The sequence below is a fragment of the Salvelinus fontinalis genome, chromosome 30, assembly GCF_029448725.1.
Source record: "Salvelinus fontinalis isolate EN_2023a chromosome 30, ASM2944872v1, whole genome shotgun sequence".
Taxonomy (NCBI): Eukaryota; Metazoa; Chordata; class Actinopteri; order Salmoniformes; family Salmonidae; genus Salvelinus; species Salvelinus fontinalis.
The window spans coordinates 9,842,590-9,862,365 of NC_074694.1; the positions used below are offsets into that span (position 1 = coordinate 9,842,590).

General features: G+C 43.2%; 2 protein-coding genes across 5 annotated transcripts; one reads left to right on the plus strand and one right to left on the minus strand.

Annotated features, from left to right (window-relative positions):
- The first annotated feature begins 605 nt into the window (after positions 1 to 605).
- On the plus strand, positions 606 to 14,405 carry LOC129828610 (catechol O-methyltransferase domain-containing protein 1-like). 4 transcript variants are annotated; one of them, XM_055889678.1, is made up of 9 exons: positions 3,275 to 3,361; positions 3,729 to 3,792; positions 3,866 to 3,933; positions 4,134 to 4,261; positions 9,064 to 9,169; positions 9,382 to 9,500; positions 11,748 to 11,802; positions 11,888 to 12,021; positions 13,562 to 14,405. In XM_055889678.1, exons 4-9 carry the CDS (start codon positions 4,157 to 4,159, stop codon positions 13,712 to 13,714), a joined length of 672 nt encoding a protein of 223 aa, XP_055745653.1. In that variant the 5' UTR covers positions 3,275 to 3,361; positions 3,729 to 3,792; positions 3,866 to 3,933; positions 4,134 to 4,156; the 3' UTR covers positions 13,715 to 14,405. The 4 variants fall into 4 exon arrangements, with proteins under 4 accessions (XP_055745654.1, XP_055745652.1, XP_055745653.1 ...); XM_055889679.1 differs by lacking the exons at positions 3,275 to 3,361; positions 3,729 to 3,792; positions 3,866 to 3,933 and adding an exon at positions 606 to 702; XM_055889677.1 differs by lacking the exons at positions 3,729 to 3,792; positions 3,866 to 3,933 and having other exon boundaries at positions 3,255 to 3,361.
- A 65-nt stretch (positions 14,406 to 14,470) lies between these two features.
- On the minus strand, positions 14,471 to 18,698 carry LOC129828609 (voltage-dependent anion-selective channel protein 2). The gene is made up of 9 exons (XM_055889675.1): positions 18,572 to 18,698; positions 17,644 to 17,715; positions 17,198 to 17,247; positions 16,949 to 17,101; positions 16,818 to 16,870; positions 16,368 to 16,595; positions 15,960 to 16,110; positions 15,682 to 15,739; positions 14,471 to 15,587 (listed from the first exon to the last, which is right to left on the minus strand). The coding sequence occupies exons 2-9, from the start codon at positions 17,708 to 17,710 to the stop codon at positions 15,496 to 15,498; spliced, it is 852 nt and encodes a 283-aa protein (XP_055745650.1). The 5' UTR covers positions 17,711 to 17,715; positions 18,572 to 18,698; the 3' UTR covers positions 14,471 to 15,495.
- Positions 18,699 to 19,776: the final 1,078 nt, after the last annotated feature.

The window sequence follows — 19,776 nt, forward strand, 5'->3', positions numbered from 1 at the left end:
GGATGTAGCTATGGCGTGTGTCTGGCACTATTAGGATCCTACACAGGGCCCTGTGATGACGCCCCCCCGTCCTCCAGCCGTCTCTCCATGCAGAGCCTCTCGGTGGGAGCATGCTGTCCCCACACTATCACACGGCATGGTTGTGGAACTAAAAGGCCCTGAGGAGAAGACTTCAGCTACAGATCAGAGATATCAGCTCCCACTGGCCTGCTGATCACCACACCAACACATACTGTATGTAACTGGGTGTAAATACCACAGAGGCAGAGAGTTAGTCTATGTTACATTGTTCACATGGACTTCATTGTGTAGCCTCGTGAAAAATCATACTGCTTTTTAATATGATAGAAAATAACTCAACCAGCCGACATGCAAGAGCATATTGTAGATGCAATAACATGACATTTTTGTTAGGTGAAAGTAGCGGACCAATGGCCCAGTGGATATATATCTCCAACAATACAGTATACTGAACATTGAACATGACAACAGCGCCCCTCTCTGTACGAAAGTATGCATCACATGTTGATCACGTTACATGCGTCGCGGCTGCTCTAAAGAGGTATTTCAGACAGTCACAAACAGGCCAGATGAACAAGGGGTTGAGGTAGGTAGGGTTGACCTGGATTTTCTGTGATACAAAATCAACTGGAGGGTGACCGTGTCATTACCCTCGTAAGGTATCTGAAATTACATCAAAAGGTAAATAATAGTCCACGGTTACCATGGTTACCGACTGTGCTGTGGTAGAAAAGTAAATACTACATACGTGGGACACTGACTGTAGTCATTAAGACTATAGAATTTGCAATTCAACAATGACATTGCAAAATTATAGTAGTCTAGAATTATATGATTTTTTGGGACATGGACTTGCAAATATGCTATAGGCTAATGTTTTGGACATGGCCTATTCACATATTCCTGTTGGAACTATTGTCAGAGGAGTTTAACATTGAGTTCAAAATTAACACACTGCTCAACAAACTGACTGTCCTTGTTGGCCTCTGTGTTGTGATGACAACCAATGATCCACATTCTCTAAGTGTTCTAGGATACTCTGTTATTGTTTCTGTAACAGCAGAGTCCATGGAACTGTATGTTCCACAAACCAGTAATGGAATAGGATAGGGGGAACTGTCGTAATAGAATACAAAACTTTACAGCGACACAGAAGCCTCACAACGTTGGCAACTATTACAGTGTGTCTGGTGACGCTCCTACACAGCTAGGTCTTTGTGTAAAACTACCATGTGTCTGGTGACGCTCCTACACGCTAGGTCTTTGTGTAAAACTACCATGTGTCTGGTGACGCTCCTACACAGTTAGGTCTTTGGGTAAAACTTCCATGTGTCTGGTGACGCTCCTACACAGCTAGGTCTTTGTGTAAAACTACCATGTGTCTGGTGACCTCCTACACAGCTAGGTCTTTGTGTAAAACTACCATGTGTCTGGTGACGCTCCTACACAGCTAGGTCTTTGTGTAAAACTACCATGTGTCTGGTGACGCTCCTACACAGCTAGGTCTTTGTGTAAAACTACCATGTGTCTGGTGACGCTCCTACACAGCTAGGTCTTTGTGTAAAACTACCGTGTGTCTGGTGACGCTCCTACACAGCTAGGTCTTTGTGTAAAACTACCATGTGTCTGGTGACGCTCCTACACAGCTAGGTCTTTGTGTAAAACTACCATGTGTCTGGTGACGCTCCTACACAGCTAGGTCTTTGTGTAAAACTACCATGTGTCTGGTGACGCTCCTACACAGCTAGGTCTTTGTGTAAAACTACCATGTGTCTGGTGACGCTCCTACACAGCTAGGTCTTTGTGTAAAACTACCATGTGTCTGGTGACGCTCCTACACAGCTAGGTCTTTGTGTAAAACTACCGTGTGTCTGGTGACGCTCCTACACAGCTAGGTCTTTGTGTAAAACTACCATGTGTCTGGTGACGCTCCTACACAGCTAGTTCTTTGTGTAAAACTACCATGTGTCTGGTGACCTCCTACACAGCTAGGTCTTTGGGTAAAACTACCATGTGTCTGGTGACCTCCTACACAGCTAGGTCTTTGGGTAAAACTACCATGTGTCTGGTGACGCTCCTACACAGGTAGGTCTTTGTGTAAAACTACCATGTGTCTGGTGACGCTCCTACACAGCTAGGTCTTTGGGTAAAACTACCATGTGTCTGGTGACCTACACAGCTAGGTCTTTGTGTAAAACTACCATGTGTCTGGTGACGCTCCAACACAGCTAGGTCTTTGTGCAAAACTACCATGTGTCTGGTGACGCTCCTACACGGCTAGGTCTTTGTGTAAAACTACCATGTGTCTGGTGACGCTCCTACACGGCTAGGTCTTTGTGTAAAACTACCATGTGTCTGGTGACGCTCCTACACAGCTAGGTCTTTGTGTAAAACTACCATGTGTCTGGTGACGCTCCAACACAGCTAGGTCTTTGTGTAAAACTACCATGTGTCTGGTGACCTCCTACACAGCTAGGTCTTTGTGTAAAACTACCATGTGTCTGGTGACGCTCCTACACGGCTAGGTCTTTGTGTAAAACTACCATGTGTCTGGTGACGCTCCTACACAGCTAGGTCTTTGTGTAAAACTACCATGTGTCTGGTGACGCTCCTACACAGCTAGGTCTTTGTGTAAAACTACCATGTGTCTGGTGACGCTCCTACACGGCTAGGTCTTTGTGTAAAACTACCATGTGTCTGGTGACGCTCCTACACAGCTAGGTCTTTGTGTAAAACTACCATGTGTCTGGTGACGCTCCTACACAGCTAGGTCTTTGGGTAAAACTACCATGTGTCTGGTGACGCTCCTACACAGCTAGGTCTTTGTGTAAAACTACCATGTGTCTGGTGACGCTCCTACACAGCTAGGTCTTTGTGTAAAACTACCATGTGTCTGGTGACGCTCCTACACAGCTAGGTCTTTGTGTAAAACTACCATGTGTCTGGTGACGCTCCTACACAGCTAGGTCTTTGTGTAAAACTACCATGTGTCTGGTGACGCTCCAACACAGCTAGGTCTTTGTGTAAAACTACCATGTGTCTGGTGACGCTGCTACACAGCTAGGTCTTTGTGTAAAACTACCATGTGTCTGGTGACGCTCCTACACAGCTAGGTATTTGTGTAAAACTACCGTGGTTATGAGCACATGATAAAGCAATACCATTATCTAGATTTGGTGAAGCAAGTGTTAACTGGATTATTCATGAATCGGGGATCAGAGACCCTCCCTCCATCCCTCCCTGTTCTCAGAGGCCATTTTATACAGTGAATCACCTAACCGTACAACATAACTGGCACCACGCAGATTCATAGTTCGTCGAATTCATCTCTTTATACCCGGTAAGTAGGTTACTGTATGCATTACTATCGGTGCGTGCTCCATCGTTTGAAGATCAGGTTATTTGTTCATGTTGATGAGGAACTTTGTACAAATATTTCGGATAATTTTGCAGCCATAAGATATAATGGTACAAAATGTCAGTGTCTGAATGGAGTTGGATGACAAGTGAACAAGTCAACAGTATCTTGCTCAAAGTAAAATGGTGTTAAAATGCAGACCACTTGTGGCTATGGACGTTACAGCCGTTGGGGTGGTTTTAGCACATGAGCGGTCACGTGCACGCGTTTATTATTAATTTAACATAAAACATTGTAATAAAAGCGCAATATAATATATTGTCCGTTCATGTGTATGCATTATATTTAGGGTGCGCCACTATATTACAGCTCTGCGGTTACGTATAGCAAACGAGGAAACAGCTTGTTACACGGTAAGAAGTCATTGATATGTCAAACGGTCAATGAATAAGCGAGGAGAAACATTGTTACAATGTCTTTTCACAGTGTATCCAGAGAAGCATTGATCGGGTCCGCTACACTTGGAGTTGTCTTTGTGGCTGGTTATTACATTGGTAAGGGGGGGTAGAATCAACGTGGCCGCCTTATCAATTTCATCACATGTCAAGATGACGTTCAACAGTCAAATAAGACCGCTAGAGTCATCGTGTATTGTTTCCCATTATTGTTAAATGATTAAACACTTAAACCACAGTATCTGTACCATATAGCCATCTTGAGATTACTCATCAGTTGACATGATTGCTCCCTCCAGGCAAAAGAAGATCCACATTTTCCATGGACATCTTCAAGAGTCACTCTGGGGCGAAAGATAACCCCTTGATGCAGTATGTCCTCAATCATTCAATGAGGGAGCATCCGGCCCTGAAAAAACTCCGACTGGTAAGAAGGTCCGGATTTACTCATGTCTTCATTATCAAATATGTTCAGATATTTGCCTAGCAGTAGAAACTGTCCAAAGTCCATAGTGTCTGTCCAGTCCATAGTGTCTGTCTTTTGCCACAAGGGGGAACCATTTATTATGTTGTACAAATCACATCAAATCTAATTTTATTTGTCACATGCGCCGAATACAACAGGTGTAGGTAGACCTTACAGTGAAATGCTCACTATTAAGTCCTTAACCAACAATGCCGTTTTAAGAAAAATAAGTGTTAAGAAAGTATTTACAAAAATAAACTGAAGTTAAAAAAATAACAAAGACAAATAACAAATCATTAAAGAGTAACAATAAAATAACAGTAGTGAGGCTATATATTTTTATTTTTATTTTATTTCACATTTATTTAACCAGGTAGGCAAGTTGAGAACAAGTTCTCATTTACAATTGCGATCTGGCCAAGATAAAGCAAAGCAGTTCGACACATACAACAACACAGAGTTACACATGGAGTAAAACAAACATACAGTCAATAATACAGTAGGAAAATAAGTCGATATACAATATGAGCAAATGAGGTGAGATAAGGGAGGTGAAGGCAAATAAAGGCCACGGTGGCGAGGTAAATACAATATAGCAAGTAAAACACTGGAATGGTAGATTTGCAATGGAAGAATGTGCAAAGTAGAAATAATGGGGTGCAAAGGAGCAAAATAAATAAATACAGTAGGGGAAGAGGTAGTTGTTTGTGCTAAATTATAGATGGGCTATGTACAGGTGCAGTAATCTGTGAGCTGCTCTGACAGCTGGTGCTTAAAGCTAGTGAGGGAGATAAGTGTTTCCAATTTCAGAGATTTTTGTAGTTCGTTCCTGTCATTGGCAGCAGAGAACTGGGAGGAGAGGCGGCCAAAGGAGGAATTGGCTTTGGGGGTGACCAGAGAGATATACCTGCTGGAGCGCGTGCTACAGTTTACAGTCTAACCAGAGTTTAGAGTTTACAGTCTAACCAGACACCTAGGTATTTGTAGTTGTCCACATATTCTAAGTCAGAACCGTCCAGAGTAGTGATGCTGGACGGGCGGGCAGGTACAGGCAGCGATTGGTTGAAGAGCATGCAATTTAATTTTACTTGTATTTAAGAGCAGTTGGAGGCCACGGAAGGAGAGTTGTATGGCATTGAAGCTCGCCTGGAGGGTTGTTAACACAGTGTCCAAAGAAGGACCAGAAGTATACAGAATGGTGTCGTCTGCATAGAGGTGGGTCAGAGAATCACCAGCAGCAAGAGCGACATCATTGATGTATACAGAGAAAAGAGTCGGCCCAAGAATTGAACACCCTGTGGCACCTCCATAGAGACTGTCAGAGGCCCGGACAACATGCCCTCCGATTTGACACACTGAACTCTATCTGAGAAGTGTTGGCGAGGCAGTCATTTGAGAAGCCAAGGCTATTGAGTCTGCCGATGAAGATGTGGTGATTGACAGAGTCGAAAGCCTTGGCCAGGTCGATGAATACGGCTGCACAGTATTGTTTCTTATCGATGGCGGTTATGATATCGTTTAGGACCTTGAGCGTGGCTGAGGTGCACCCATGACCAGCTCTGAAACCAGATTGCATAGCGGAGAAGGTGCGGTGGGATTCGAAATGGTCGGTAATCTGTTTGTTAACTTGGCTTTCGAAGACCTTAGAAAGGCAGGGTAGGATAGATATAGGTCTGTAGCAGTTTGGGTCAAGAGTGTCCCCCCCCCCTTTGAAGGGGGGGATGACCGCAGCTGCTTTCCAATCTTTGGGAATCTCAGACGACACGAAAGAGAGGTTGAACAGGCTAGTAATAGGGGTTGCAACAATTTCGGCAGATCATTTTAGAAAGAAAGGGTCCAGATTGTCTAGCCCGGCTGATTTGTAGGGGTCCAGATTTTGCAGCTCTTTCAGAACATCAGCTGACTGGATTTGGGAGAAGGAGAAATGGTGGGGGCTTGGGTGAGTTGCTGTGGGGGGTGCAGTGCTGTTGACCGGGGTAGGGGTAGCCAGGTGGAAAGCATGGCCAGCCGTAGAAAAATGCTTATTGAAATTCTCAATTATAGTGGATTTATCGGTGGTGACAATTTCCTATCCTCAGTGCAGTGGGCAGGAGGAGTCGCCATGGACTTGACACTGTCCCAGAACTTTTTTGAGTTTGTGTTGCAGGAAGCAATTTTCTGCTTGAAAAAGCTAGCCTTGGCTTTTCTAACTGCCTGTGTATATTAGTTTCTAACTTCCCTGAAAAGTTGCATATCACGGGGGCTGTTCGATGCTAATGCAGAACGCCACAGGATGTTTTTGTGCTGGTCAAGGGCAGACAGGTCTGGAGAGAACCAAGGGCTATATCTGTTCCTGGTTCTACATTTCTTGAATGGGGCAAGCTTATTTAAGATGGTGAGTAAGGCATTTTTTTAAAATAACCAGGCATCCTCTACTGACAGGATGAGGTCAATATCCTTCCAGGATACCCGGGCCAGGTCGATTAGAAAGGCCTGCTCGCTGAAGTGTTTCACGGAGCGTTTGACAGTGATGGGTGGAGGTCGTTTGACCGCTAACCCATTACGGATGCAGGAAATAAGGCAGTGATCGCTGAGATCTTGGTTGAAGACAGCAGAGGTGTATTTAGAGGGCAAGTTGGTTAGGATGATATCTATGAGGGTGCCCGTGTTTACAGCTTGGGGTGGTACCTGGTAGGTTCATTGATAATTTGTGTGAGATTGCATCAAGCTTAGATTGTAGGATGGCTGGGGTGTTAAGCATGTCCCAGTTTAGGTCACCTAGCAGCACGAGCTCTAGATATATAGGGAGTACCAGTACAGAGTCAATGTGTGGGGGCACAGATTAGTCACAGGTTAGTTGATGCAATATGACAGTACCAGTGAAATATTTGTAGTTTTTCTTACTATTTTCTACATTGTAGAATAATAGTGAAGACATAAACTATGAAATAACACATGGAATCATGTAGTAACCAAAAAAAGTGTTAAACAAATCAAAATATATTTGAGATTTGAGATTCTTCAAAGTCGCCACCCTTTTCCTTTGCACACGCTTGGCATTCTCTAAACCAGCTTCACCTGGAATGCAGTCTTGAAGGAGTTCCCACATATGCTGAACACTTGTTGGCTGCTTTTCCTTCACTCTGCAGTCCAACTCATCTCAAACCATCTCAATTGGGTTGAGGTCAGGTGATTGTGGAGGTCAGGTCATCTGATGCAGCATTCCATCCTTCTTGGTCAAAAAGCCCTTCCACAGTCTGGAGGTGTGTTGGGTCATTGTCCTGTTGAAAAACAAATGATAGTCCCTCTAAGCCCAAACCAGATGGGATGGTGTATCGGTGTAGAATGCTGTTGTAGCCATGCTGGTTAAGTGTTCCTTGAATTCTACATAAATCACAGACAGTGTCACCAGCAAAGCACCCCCACACCATCACACCTCCCACTCCATGCTTCACGTTGGGAACCACACATGCATAGATCTTCCGTTCACCCACACCGCATCTCACAAAGACACATCGGTTGGAACCAAAATTCTCAAATTTGGACTCATCAGACCAAATTACAGATTTCCACTGGTCTAATGTCCATTGCTTGTGTTTCTTGGCCCACTCAAGTCTCTTCTTATTATTGGTGTCCTTTAGTAGTTGTTTCTTTGCAGCAATTCGACCAGGAAGGCCTGATTCACGCAGTCTCCTCTAAACAGTTTATGTTGAGATGTGTCTGTTACTTGAACTCTACGAAGCATTTATTTGGGCTGCAATTTCTGAGGCTGATAACTCTAATGAACATTTCCTCTGCAGCAGAGTTAACTCTGGGTCTTCCTTTCCTGTGGCGGTCCTCATGAAATCCAGTTTCATCATAGCGCTTGATGGTTTTTACGACTGCACAATGCAAATAGTCTGGGTAGCTATTTGATTAGCTGTTCATGAGTCTTATGGCTTAGGGGTAGAAGCTGTTAAGAAGCCTTTTGGACCTAGACTTGGCACTCCGGTATCGCGCTGTAGCAGAGAGAACAGTCTATGACTAGGGTGACTGGAGTCTGACAATTTTTAGAACCTTCCTCTGACACCGCCTGGTATAGAGGTCCTCGATGACAGGAAGCTTGGCCCCAGTGATGTACTGGGCTGTACACACTACCCTCTGTAGTGCCTTGCGGTCGAATGCCAAGCAGTTGCCATGCCAGGCAGTGATGCAACCAGTCAGCATGCTCTTGATGTTGCAGCTGTAGAACTTTTTGAGGATAGGAGGACCAATGCCACATTTTTTCAGTCTCCTGAGGGGGAATAGGCATTGTCGTGCCCTCTTCACGACTGTCGTGGTGTGTTTGGACCATGATAGTTTGTTGGTGGACACCAAGGTACTTAAAGCTCTCAACCTGCTCCACTACTGACCTGTGGATGAGAGTGGGGGTGGCGTACTCAGTCATCGTTTTCTTGTAGTCCACAATCATCTCCTTTGTGTTGAACACATTGCGGGAGAGGTTGTTGTCCTGGCACCACACGGCCAGGTCTCTGATAGCCTATAGGGAGGAGATCTCATTGTTGTCGGCCTACCACATCGCCAAACTTAATGATGGTGTTGGAGTCGTGCTTGGCCATGCAGTCGTAGGTGAACAGGGAGTACAGGAGGGGACTGAGCACACACTCTCTGTTCACAAGTGTCTGGGTCTGGGACTTGTAAATATAAATGTACACTTAGTAAACAGGCTGTTTATCATGTTAACTTTTCTATTTTTGGAGAAAATCAAAACATGAACATCTCCTTTCTTCTGTTTTATCTTCCAGAGGACGATGGATGATTCCTGGAACTTCATCATGGTTGCCGCTGAGCAGTCTCAGCTGATGGCTAACCTGGCAAGACTCATCAAAACCAAGAAGGCTATAGAAATCGGTAAACATTATTCACATTATACTCTTTATCACATGTAATAATCTCTTCTCACTAGTTTCTGTAGCCTAGGGTTTTATTTAATGTTGCTATCACCACCAATAACGTAGTGTAATTCTAGTCTATATTGGCTCGCAAAAATAAATACTGTTTTTATGTAAAACATTTATTGTATACGAGTCTCATAATACTTGTTTTATTTGTCTTCCCTGTAGGAGTATACACAGGGTACAACACTCTGAGCATAGCGCTGGTTCTGCCAGACGACGGGAAGATGGTGGCCTGTGACATCAAAGACGAATACCCCAACATCGGCAAACCCTTCTGGAAAGAGGTGATATGTGGATTTGTGTTTGATTTCTCTGACACACCAGTGCTACGCGACCTACTGTTGATGTAACTCTTTTAGACAGGAATTTCAGCTGGCAGAATCATTTGATTGACTATATGTCATCTCACACCATTGTAGTGATTCTGGTGTGTACAGGCCAGACATGGGTGTATTTGTAAGGGATAGCACCACTAGCCTTGTCAAGCTCCCCAGGTAACAAGTTATATTCTGAAACTATTTTATTCACATTAGCCTCGTCCCAGATCTGTTGTCTCCTTCTATAGCCTGGTCCCAGATCTGTTGTCTCCTTCTATAGCCTGGTCCCAGATCTGTTTGTGCTCTTGCCAACTCCTTTGCTGTAATTTTTGGCATGATGGCATGATGAAACAAACAGACTGGCACTCAAGCTACATTTTCAAGTAAAACTAAATGTATGCTCTTCAACCGATCGCTGCCTGTAAAATCCAAAATTAAATCTAGAATCGGCTTCCTATTTCGCAACAAAGCTTCCTTAACTCATGCTGCCAAACATGCCCTCGTAAAAGACTATCCTACCGATCCTTGACTTTGGCGATGTCGTTTACAAAATAGCCTCTAACACTCTACTCAACAAATTGGATGTAGTCTATCACAGTGCCATATACTAACCACCACTGCGACCTGTATGCTCTCGCTGGCTGGCCCTCGCTTCATATTCGGCCTCAAACCCACTGGCTCCAGGTCATCTATAAGTCTTTGCTAGGTAAAGCCCCGCCTTATCTCAGTTCACTGGTCACCACAGCAGCACCCACCCGTAGCACGCGCTCCAGCAGATATATCTCACTGGTCACCCCCAAAGCCAATTCCTCTTTTGGCTGCCTTTCCTTCCAGTTCTCTGCTGCCAATGACTGGAACGAACTGCAAAAATCACTGAAGCTGGAGACTCATATCTTCCTCACTAACTTTAAGCACAGCTGTTAGAGCAGCTCACAGATCACTGCACCTGTACATAGCCCATCTGTAAATAGCCCATCTAACTACCTCATCCCCATATTGTTATTTATTTTGCTCCTTTGCACCCCAGTATCTCTACTTGCACATTCATCTTCTGCACATCTATCACTCCAGTGTTCAATTGCTATATTGTAATTATTTCGCCTCTATGGCCTATTTATTGCCTCACCTCCCTAATCTTACCTCATTTGCACACACTGTATATATATTTTGTCTACTGTATTATTGGTATGTTTGTTTATTCCATGTGTAACTCTGTGTTGTTGTATGTGTCGAACTGCTTTGCTTTATCTTGGCCAGGTCGCAGTTGTAAATAAGAACTTGTTCTCAACTAGCCTACCTGGTTAAATAAAGGTGAAATAAAAAATAAAACAATTTTTAAAAACATTTGCATGGCATCAGAAAAGCTGTCTCACTGGGCTAAGAACTAGCTGCGACTCGATGGGTGAGCGCCTCGACGGGTGAGCGCCTCGACGGGTGAGCGCCTCGAAGGGTGAGCGCCTCGAAGGGTGAGCGCCTCGATGGGTGAGCGCCTCGATGGGTGAGCGGCTCGATGGGTGAGCGGCTCGATGGGTGAGCGCCTCGATGGGTGAGCGCCTCGATGGGTGTGCGGCTCGATGGGTGAGCGGCTCGATGGGTGTGCGCCTCGATGGGTGTGCGCCTCGATGGGTGAGCGGCTCGATGGGTGAGCGGCTCGATGGGTGAGCGGCTCGATGGGTGAGCGGCTCGATGGGTGAGCGCCTCGATGGGTGAGCGCCTCGATGGGTGTGCGCCTCGATGGGTGTGCGCCTCGATGGGTGTGCAGCTTGTTATGGTTGTTGCTTTTATGGAGCTAAGATACCAAGCACAAAACACTGTTATGAAAAGAAGACCTTTAAGTTCATCATTATTCCCATAGCTGTGAACCTGTAGATGTGCAGTACACTGCTGATATTCTGGACTTTACAAAAATATATATAAACTCAGACATGCTTTTTCACAGTCCCTCCTCAAAATCAATTCAAGCTTTTGAGAGACTGGCTGTGGTTGTATGATAGATTGATGGGAATGTGAAAGTAATCTGATCCATCATAGAGAGTCTGTCAGAGCATCCATTACTAATGGACTCACCTTATAACAGACGTTTTTCTCACCTACCACCTTCAAGAAAAGCCCTTATTGTCGACATTGTAAGCAGAGCACAAAATTGGTGTCAGAAAGTCATGTGTAACCATGCATAACTCAACCACTAGGTCTACTTCTGTGCTTTCTTTGCAGGCTGGAGTGGAACATAAAATAGATCTACGCATCCAGCCGGCATTGAAAACTCTAGGTATAGTAATAACATGTTTATAACAGATCCATTACAAACAAGACCATGAACAAATGTATTCACACTCACTCCTCTTCCTCCTCAGATGACCTCCTGGCCAATGGCGAGGCCGAGACATTTGACTTCGTCTTCATCGATGCAGACAAAGCAAACTATGACAACTACTATGAAAAATCCCTCCAGCTAGTGAGGAAAGGAGGCATTATTGCCATTGATAACGTAAGTGTTTCAATATGAGGACTGTAGTCTCAAATCACATGGACAGCCGTAAGCAACTAAAAGATATCGCTTAGAAATGTCCTTGTTTTTTAAAGAAAATCCCATTTTTTTTGTCTAGTAAAATAACATCCAATTGATCAGAAATACAGTGTAGACATTGTTAATGTTGTAAATGACTATTGTAGCTGGAAACGGCTGATTTTTAATGGAATATCTACATAGGCGTACAGAGGCCCATTATCAGCAACCATCACTCCTGTGTTTCAATGCCACGTTGTGTTAGCTAATCCAAGTTTATCATTTTAAAAGGCTAATTGATCATTAGAAAACCCTTTTGCAATTATGTTAGGACAGCTGAAAACTGTTGTCCTGATTTAAAGAAGCAATAAAACTGGCCTTTAGAATAGTTGAGTATTTGGAGCATCAGCGTTTGTGCGTTCGATTACAGGCTCAAAATGGCCAGAAACAAAGACCTTTCTTCTGAAACTCGTCAGTCTATTCTCGTTCTGAGAAATTAAGGCTATTCCATGCGAGAAAATGCCAAGAAACTGAAGATCTCGTACAACGCTGTATACTACTCCCTTTAAAGAACAGCGCAAACTGGCTCTAACCAGAATAGAAAAAAGAGTGCGAGGCCCCGGTGCACAATTGAGCAAGAGGACAAGTACATGAGTGTCTAGTTTGAGAAACGGACGCCTCACAAGTCCTCAACTGGCAGCTTCATTAAATAGTACCCGCAAAACACCAGTCTCAACGTCAACAGTGAAGAGGCGACTCTGGGATGCTGGCCTTCTAGACAGAGTTCCTCTGTCCAGTGTCTGTGTTCTTTTGCCCATCTTAATCTTTTATTTTTATTGGCCAGCCTAAGATATGGCTTTTTGTTTGCAACTCTGCCTAGAAGACCAGCATCCCGGAGTCATCTCTTCTCTGTTGAGACTGGTGTTTTGTGGTTACTTTTTAATGAAGCTGCCAGTTGAGGACTTGTGAGGCGTCTGTTAATCAAACTAGACGCTCTAATGTACCTCTTTCTCAGTTGTGTACCGGGGCCTCCCACTCTTTCTATTCTGGTTAGAGATCATTTCTAAGTTTTGTTTCTGGCCATTTTGAGCCTGTAATCGAACCCACAAATGTTGATGCTCCAAATACTCAACTAGTCTAAAGAAGGCCAGTTTTATTGCTTCTTTAATCAGAACAGTTTTCAGCTGTGCTAACATAATTGTAAAAGGGTTTTCTAAGGATCAATTAGCCTTTTTAAAATTATAAACTTGGATTAGCTAACACAACGTGGCATTGGAACACAAGAGTGATGGTTGCTGATAATGGGCCTCTGTACATATTCCATTCAAAATCAGCCGTTTCCAGCTACAATAGTCATTTACAACATTAACACTGTATTTCTGATCAATTTGATGTTATTTTAACTGCAATGTTTTTTTTTTTGCTTTTCTTTCAAAAACAAGGACATTTAAGTCACCCCAAACTTTTGAATGGTAATATACGTATACACACATTATAATGATGCTGCTGCTCTGTGCTTTAGGTTCTGTGGAGTGGGAAGGTGGTAAACCCTGCAGCTGATGACATTGACACCCAGGCCATTGACAAGCTGAACAAGAAGTTGTACCGGGATGTCAGGATCAACATCAGCATGCTCACTGTGGGAGACGGCGTGACACTGGCCTTCAAACTCTAACACTATGTAGGAGACAGGTCTTAAAACTATAGTACTAAATGGGAGATTGGCCAACACTGGTCTGTACTGTAGTATCAAATACCTTTGGGTTATGATTGACCAACACTGGCCTTTACTGTGGTAAACTGTAGTACCCAATTACTGAGAAGTAGCTTTACGTTATGATAATCAGATAGTACTTGCCATCTTTTTGGTACAAGTGCTGACTTTAAGTTGTTTGTCATTAAATCCATGTGTGTAATGCTGCCCTTGAATATATGTGACCTGAAAAGGATTAAATGAAAGAACTAGGACTGTCAGAATCAGGTAACTTTGTAATTTTAGTGCCCGTTTTTTTTTATCATGATTAATATCATTGTCTGAAAGCTTTCAAAAATATACTGAAAACAAGTCGGGTGTCTGCTTTCTCAATTTACATAATTTTGCCAACTGTTACTTTAGATCAAATTAAGATGTCAATATTCTTGTTTTTTTATGAAGAATCTTAAATCACACCTTAATTTTAGCAAATTCTGAAGTTGCGATAATTCACAGCAAACCCTGAGATTAAATAAAACTTGATGGTCCTAGAAAGGACCAAAGTAATGTTTACAGTTCTACACATACTGTACTCAGGTGAGTCATACTTTCACTGTTACGGTTGTTTTAACTGTTCATTATGGTTGAGCTGTACATTAAATTGTAAAACAAGTGACTTGTCATGTACAGTTTCATGTTGTGAAGCCGCCATGACTTATCCAAGAACAAAGGACTGACTTGTTTAAAGACTTTATTGTAAAGGTAGACAGACAAGTGGACTTGGTTTCTGGTTTCCCAGTCATATCATTTATACACAGCTAGGGGAAGGGGAGGTGGAGGATTCGCTCAGTTATAGTTTCCCCGTTTCCTTTCTAATGACACCCAGAAAATCCCATTTGGCAATGTCGTGCAATTTATATTACCATGTTCAACTAGGAAACAGGTTAGGTAATCAAGATCGTATGGGTCTGCCAAAGACCGCAGAATGGGTGGCGAAGCAGTAAGCATAATTAATTAACATGTCCTCAAGAATATTAGCTAAGTAGATCACCCAATAGAATAGAGGTTTAAGGTCTCTAGAATACGTGATGAACATTCTGAGTAGGAGCCGTCCTGACAACAGGCAAAGCGTTGCTAACCGAAGGCTACTACATGTGCAAATGAAACAGGGAAAGAAAGGATATAAATTAAGGTATAATATAATACGCTAGTGTGAAAAACAACAGTTCAGGATTGTCACACAATGACAACATAATAACATTGTTATTATATATAGAACTAAATGAAAGTATACATCTTAATATAACCCTCCTCGGATTGTCCGAGCCAAACCAAGAAAACAAACGTCAAACATGCAGAATGAACGCGCTCTTTGAGAAGGAGGATGTATTTCACTAGTGGTACAGGAATACATGACTGAATACATAACAGGCTTAGTGGTACTGGGCTACTGTTCATAGGACACACAGGATGACTGACTACAAACCAATACATAACAGGCTTAGTGGTACTGGGCTACTGTTCATAGGACACACAGGATGACTGACTACAAACCAACTGAAAGGAAATGACAGTGGCTGATAGGTCAGGGATCCATCTAACTGACAGAACCGAGGGCTATGTTGTTGATGTTTTAGATTCATCACTTTCCTTTGAGACATCCCTTACTGGTTGTTGGGTTGGAAATAAATAAGGCCAAATTCTTCTGATATTCCCTCAAATATTAAAATATGAAGACTTCACTAGAAAGGATAGCTAGATACTTATGCCTCTAGCTCCAAGCCCAGTCCCAGTTTGTGGCCACCGGCGTTGATGCTCTTACCATCGACCAGTGCAGACAGGACAAGTTTCATACCTGCAGAACGGGAAAAATAAATAACTTAGCTACAACAACGCACTTTGGTGATGGCTGGCAGTGCTATTGCAAAGTAGTGAGAGACAGTTCTTACCTGGTCGCAGCGTCTGGGTATAGCCCACTCCCACTAAGCTGGCATTGTTAACTTTAGCCTGGAAAATATAACACATACAATTAAACAAAAGAATACAACGGGTTATGATAAGTATTGGCATTGCGTAAGAACGTCACTATTGTCCAGTTACTTCCTAAAATATCTCATTTGACACAACCTATTCCCATTTAATAAACTGCTAATCCTGCAGAACGAGTCCATGAATAGTAAACAGCCGTCAGGCTGATAAACAAGACAAGCAAAAGAGCAGCACTCACAGATATGGAGGCACTGGAGTCCAGCTGATACTTGGCAGCGATGCCAAAGCGCGTGCTGTTGCTGCCTGCTGTCCAGGCCAGGTTCACAGCAGTCTCCAGCTTGTCATTTACCTTCTGGTAAATGGACCCTCCAAACTCTGTGCCATCATTACTGGGATTTAGGACATAAACATACATTGTGTTATCCTTGTCTGACGAAGAGCTCTTTTTGTTTAATAATAACTCAATAAAAGATGAACTGAAACACTCAAATCAACCTACAACTTATTCAAAATCGATGTAACTTGGTAAGACCATAGTTACCAAATAAGCACAAAAGGAGACCATCTTTCTAGTAGAAACAGTCATACTTTTCACTTCACTGCTGAGACATAAGTCCTCCAAAAATACAATCGATATGAAGCTTACACATTGGTGTGCAGCTGGAAATCTCCCGTCTTGTAGCCAACGGCGAAGTTGCTCTGGGTCATTTTGGACTTGGCCGTGTCGAAGGTCATCTGGTAGCCAGCCAGCCATCCCTCATATCCGGCCACCGCTGCCCCATGGATGGCCGGGCCGGCAAAGTCAAAGTCTACATCCACGCCCAAGTTGACATATTCACGCTTATACGCAGTCTTCACCTTCCCACTCTTCTTGCTGTTTGAAGGAGAATAGAGGAGGAAGATAGAATGAATAAACATCAGTCTGATATTTCTGTTGTTCTAGTTCAGTCGTCACTGATTATTTTCAATAAAGGAAGATTGGTGGTGGATTATGCAGTGCTGAACATGCACAATAAATGTTATCCACATCAGGGTTTCAAAAGACTGGTGAGAAACATTTAGTTGTGCTTGAAATTAAAAAAGCCACAAACCTTACCCAGAATTTGGTGAGAACTGGGTGTCGAACGTAAGTTTCAGTCCTTTGGTGATCTATGGAAGAAAAAAAATATAAGCATAACTGAATAGAATGCTCACAGATTACAGTATAGACTGGTTTCTCCTCTCTACCTGGTCTTCAACGGTGATCTCAGTCCCCAGAGTGTTGTCTGTGGTCCACTTCTCTGTAAACGTCAGACCGTATTCAGCCCATTTGTACTTGGTCTCCAGGTTCCCGTTGACTTTGCTGGTGTCAGTGTTGGATGAGCCAGAGGTTTTGAATTCCTAAATAACAATAATGACAGACTTAGCACACCTATATCTTGCTATGGAGAACCAGAATGTACAGTAATCCTGGCAGGATTGAAAAGCCAAACTCACCACTCCACTTGAAGACTTGGTCTTGACATCAAGTTTCACCAATCCAAAACCTAATAAAAGAACAAACCAATACATTCAGAACACCACGTTCCATTACATATTAAGGTAGTGGCATTAACCTTGTTTTGATTGGCGTCTCATGAACATTTAAATACTTGCCAAATGGACTTCTACATGGAGAATACTGATCCATTCGGCCCAATTGTGACATGTCTTGAACAAATTGCATGCCCGGGTGTTATGTTAACTTCCTTGTAAAATGTCATGTCAGTGTGAAATGTGTTCTGTGCATTGATGGAAACATTCCCTTACGGGCTCAAGAGAGGACAAACGAAAGTGATATGAACGTTTAAGTTGTCAGAAGAGGCCCCTGTTACATTAAGGTCAATGCGTGTCCTGCTCATCATTCCTACAGGGGTAAACCAACCCGTTTCAAAGACATTTACCATATCCTTTGTTGAAGATGTCCTTTGCAGATTTACCAAGGTCACCATATGATGGAGGGACAGCCATTCTACCTGTGACAAGAAGGAAAATGGCAGATGACAAATTAATGCTGTCGTAGTACTACTGACCGAGTTCAGCATGGAGCCTATTACAGCAAATGTAGGACAAAGATGGTATTGCCACAAAGGGATAGTCCTAACATGCATGTTGTTCGCCATTTATTCACTAGTAACAGTGTACTCCACCTCCAAGTAACTGATCAGATAATAGGGAATGTACGGATCATCTCCTCGTAGGACTGTGAACACGTTTTAAGGGATATAGCCAGGCCTACACAACCATTTCTACGCACGTAAAGCTTTGAAGAACAAGGTTATCTGCAAGCAGCCATCTTGACGTCGATATTAGCACGTCAAAGCCCCTGCCAAGTCTCAGGTTGTTTGCTTGCCTAGCTAGCTACAGTAGATCGTTACAACATGCAATATCAATGTGACCGGCGGCTGGTTCAATGAAAGTCAAGTTAACTAGCTAGTAGCCGTTAACAAAATAGCTAGCCGGCGAGCAAGTTAACAAGCCATTACATCACAGACAGGGATTTGCTCACAACAGCAATCTGTTCTCTCAACTTGAACTAGACAATAAGAAGACGTAACTAACTAACTAGGCAATGGCACATATTTCCACCTCGAATAAAAGTCCAAATGTAATTAGTTATACTGTAGTTAATGTCAAAGATCGGGACATGTATTTACCCTTGACAATGAACTAACGTTAGCTATCCATGTAACGTTAGCTAACTAGCTATCTGGCTACAGATTTCTCAGCGCTGGATCCCGGCCATGTCCCCTACCTAGCTAACATTTAGCTAGTTAGCTGGCAAGCAAGGTACCTAATTAGATAGCAAACAAAACTATGGCAATTACTTACTGGAAGTTTTGCGTTGGTGCAGATAGTTGGTTCGTTGTTCAAGCAGTTTCCAACACCGCGTCGCGACAGTCCTATCCAGCTGGAGGGCGATGAAGGAGAAACAGCAAAAGCAAAACAACCTCTCATGACCCCATGATCGCAGGACCCTATAAATATAGGTGTTCGTTTCTTTGCCTGTCTAAATCAAAGTAGGATGACTGAGTTCTGGGTTTATTTGAGTATTTCTATGCCCATATTTAATAATTTTGTTAATACAAGACTGTTAAACTTTAACATTTGTGTATTAATTAACTTAATACAATTGTCTTTACAAATAATATACCTGGCAACTGGAAGACGTCTTTATCACCATAGAAACCACGGTGCTTTACCTAACACGATAGGTCTAGCAGTCAGCTAATGTCAAATCGTATTTGTCACATGCGTCGAATACAACAGGTGTAGGTAGACCTTACAGTGAAATGCTCACTATCAAGCCCTTAACCAACAATGCCGTTTTAAGAAAAAATAAGTGTTAAGTAAAAAAAATGTTTTTTTAATTTAAGAGCAGCAGTAAAAATAACAGTAGAGAGGGTCAATATGCGGGGGCATAGGTTAGTCGAGATAATTGAGGTAATATGTACATGTAGGTAGAGTTAAAGTGACTATGCATAGATAATAAACAGAGAGTAGTAGCAGCAGCGTAAAGTGGGGGGGGGGGGGGGCAATGCAAATTGTCTGGGTAGCAATTTGATTAGCTGTTCATGAGTCTTTTGTCTTGGGGGTAGAAGCTGTTAAGAAGCCTTTTGGACCTAGACTTGGCGCTCCGGTACCGCTTGCCGTGCGGTAGCAGAGGGAACAGTCTAAGACTAGGGTGGCTGGAGTCGAACAATTTTTAGAGCCTTCCTCTGACACTGCCTGGTATAGAGGTCCTGGATGGCAGGAAGCTTGGCCCCAGTGATGTACTGGGCTGTACGCCCTACCCTCTGTAGTGCCTTGTGGTCGGAAGCTGAGCAGTTCCATACCAGTCAGGATGCTCTCGATAGTGCAGCTGTATAACTTTTTGAGGATCTGAGGACCCACGCCAAATCTTTTCAGTCTCCTGAGGGGGAATAGGCGTTTGTCGCGCCCTCTTCACGACTGTCTTGGTTTGTTTGAACCATGATAGTTTGTTTGTGATGTGGACACCAAGGAACTTGAAGCACTCAACCTGCTCCATCGATGAG

Excerpts from the sequence above, each read along its gene's own strand:
- LOC129828610 (XM_055889676.1), top strand. The coding sequence starts at position 3,852 with ATGTCTTTTCACAGTGTATCCAGAGAAGCATTGATCGGGTCCGCTACA. Across the intron at positions 11,803-11,887 it reads GCCGGCATTGAAAACTCTAG|ATGACCTCCTGGCCAATGGC; the intron begins GTATAGTAATAA and ends CTTCCTCCTCAG. Across the intron at positions 12,022-13,561 it reads GCATTATTGCCATTGATAAC|GTTCTGTGGAGTGGGAAGGT; the intron begins GTAAGTGTTTCA and ends TCTGTGCTTTAG.
- LOC129828609 (XM_055889675.1), bottom strand. The coding sequence starts at position 17,710 with ATGGCTGTCCCTCCATCATATGGTGACCTTGGTAAATCTGCAAAGGAC. Across the intron at positions 17,102-17,197 it reads CCAAGTCTTCAAGTGGAGTG|GAATTCAAAACCTCTGGCTC; the intron begins GTGAGTTTGGCT and ends ATTGTTATTTAG. Across the intron at positions 16,111-16,367 it reads TTCCAGCTGCACACCAATGT|TAATGATGGCACAGAGTTTG; the intron begins GTAAGCTTCATA and ends CCTAAATCCCAG.